We start from the raw sequence: 2,500 nt of genomic DNA on the forward strand, positions 1-2,500 counted from the left end.
GAATAATATGAAATCGTCTATTAGTAAATATATGGGCCACGACCCCAAATATCCACAATTTGTTATTATTCATTCGCAGTGACAAAAGGTACCACACATTGTTGAAAACCTATATCCCTGCTCTATATTTTAATGTGTCAGCAATTTTATTACTTAAACCACATGAAAAAAAAAATGAAAAATCCCAATATTGCTCGGAATTCCTGTTCTTCGCCCAGCTTATACATCTTTGCTTATTAACATTAATAATAAATAATAATTATACATTATTATCAATTATATACTTGCGTTTTAATTATTAACTCGAAGCGCAACTCGAAGTCCAACTCGAAGTCCAACTCGAAGTCTAACTCGAACTCGAACTCGAATCCAAACTCGATGGTTCGGGATTCCCATTGTTACGAGGCTGCGTATCATCGGTGTTTTTTAGGAGAAACTAATAAAGTGTCAGTGGCTTTCGCTGTTCCGGTTTTGTTGCTTTTATATCTGTTCTTATCGAAATCACTCTTCGATGCGTCTTCAGTTGGAGAGATGTCTACGAGTTCGGTCGAAGATGGAACTAAACTGCTTCGAAGTGAGCGTTCAAATGTGCGCTTGGAGGGTGATGGTGTTCGATTGGAGGTTATCAGTCAACTCCAAGGATCTGTCACAGGGTACAAGGGACATTTAACTTTGGCGTCATAATGAGATTAGATCTTTATTCGCGAATGCCGCCTCTGTTAGTGAAATTATTTTGAAAAAGAACTCTTTGGATGACGTTTTTTCAAGATATTCAACCGTAGTGGAGAGACTTCTGCAGACTGTGGTGAATTTGGATGACAAGGAAAGAGTTGCATTTAATTACCAATGCGAACTGGATGTAAGGTGCCTCTTTCAGGAAGAATTTTCTGGTCGGATAAGGTCAATGCAGGGACTCCCTTTACCTAGGTCCGAATTGTCGTCAGCTCGAATTCCACATGAGAAACCACGCGAATCTCCTCGTGGCATTGATGCAACTGACTGTGGACCGTCTCCCAGTTCTTAACAGAAAGGTTCCTTGTGAAGAAGAAGACGTGAAGCGATGGCCTCACTTGTGCGGCATAGAGTTTCCCCAGCTCGATGGAAAGGCCTTTTGAGATTTTGATTGGAAATGATGTCCCCGAGGCTCATTGGGTTTTCGAGCAGAGGCGTGGAAGACGTAAGCAGCACTATGCTGTTAGAACACCCCTTAGTTGGACACTTATTGGTCTCCTGGGCCAAACGTCGTTTTATGAGGCCAAAGTCAACTTTGTTTATGCAGGACAAGAAATGCTATCGAATCAGTTTAAGAGACTGTTCGACGCTGAATTCTCGGAATCCCTGTTGTGCTCGAAACAAGCATTTTCTGTTGAAGACCATCGGGCGCTTTCCATCCTAGAAAGCTCTGCACGAATAGTAGATGGCCATTACCAGTTTGCTCTACCCTGGCGTTTCCAAACCCCTTGTCTGCCAAGAAATCGTTCTGTTGCCGCACGTAGACTAAAAGCCCTCAAGAGACGTTTCCTAGCTGACCCAGTTCTATTTGAGAAGTATAAAGACACCATTAATCAATATATAGCTAACGGCCACGCGAGAAAGGTTTTAAATCCGGATGATCCTTCTCCTGGCAAACTCTGGTACTTACCGCACCACCCCGTGTTTCATCCCGGGAAACCCAACAAAATGAGAGTGGTCTTCGACTGCGCTGCACGTTTCAGAGAGACCTCCTTGAACGACCAGTCACTTCAAGGACCAGACTTGACGAGTAATCTAACTGGAGTTCTTCTGGGATTCCAGCAAGGGCCTGTTGCGTTAGTGGCAGATGAGGAACAAATGTCTTACCAGGTCAGAGTTAAGCCCGAAGACTGTGACGCCCTGCGTTTTCTTTGGTGGGAGGACAGCGATTTTACAAAGGGAGTTGTCGATCACCAAGTGTTGGTGCATGTATTTGGAGCATCATCATCTCCTTGCTGTGCTAGCTTCGCTCCTAAGAAGACAGCCAATGACAACAAGGCCAGCTTCGATGTCCTGACTCTTGATGCCGTGAACCGTAACTTCTATGTAGACGACTGTCTTAAATCAGTTCCCACGGTCCCAGAAGCTCACAGACTCTTGTCCCAGCTGTCGAATCTTCTCGCTCAGGGGGGATTTCACCTTACAAAGTGGATCAGCAATTGTCGTGCAGTTTTAAAGTCCATACCGGCACATTAGAGAGCCCCTTCGATAAGGGACTTAGACATTGAAGATTTGCCTGTAGATCGTGCGTTAGGAACCCAATGGGATGGCGAGAGAGATACCCTTAGCTTTAAGGTTGCCAAGAGAGACGTTCCTAGCACAAGAAGAGGAATGCTATCACTGATTTCTGGATTGTACGACCCCTTGGGATTCGCGGATCCGTTTATCCTGGCAACAAAGACGCTGTTGCAAGAGTTATGCAGACAAGACTTTGGCTGGGATGAACAGATTCCAGATGAGAAACTTTTGAGATGGCGAAATTGGGTTG

At 44.5% G+C, this 2,500-nt stretch overlaps 2 protein-coding genes across 2 annotated transcripts in view; both read left to right on the plus strand.

The window, feature by feature from the left end:
* The first annotated feature begins 1,098 nt into the window (after positions 1 to 1,098).
* Positions 1,099 to 2,208, plus strand: LOC138023490 (uncharacterized). The gene has a single exon (XM_068870490.1). The coding sequence runs from the start codon at positions 1,099 to 1,101 to the stop codon at positions 2,206 to 2,208; it is 1,110 nt and encodes a 369-aa protein (XP_068726591.1).
* A 135-nt stretch (positions 2,209 to 2,343) lies between these two features.
* LOC138023491 (uncharacterized) overlaps positions 2,344 to 2,500 on the plus strand; it is a 1,431-nt gene continuing 1,274 nt past the window's right edge. The window contains exon 1 of the mRNA XM_068870491.1: positions 2,344 to 2,500. This exon is cut by the window's right edge and continues 1,274 nt beyond it. Within this exon, the coding sequence (XP_068726592.1) occupies positions 2,344 to 2,500 (157 nt within the window).

Source organism: Montipora capricornis, chromosome 11, assembly GCF_036669925.1.
Source record: "Montipora capricornis isolate CH-2021 chromosome 11, ASM3666992v2, whole genome shotgun sequence".
Classification (NCBI taxonomy): Eukaryota; Metazoa; Cnidaria; class Anthozoa; order Scleractinia; family Acroporidae; genus Montipora; species Montipora capricornis.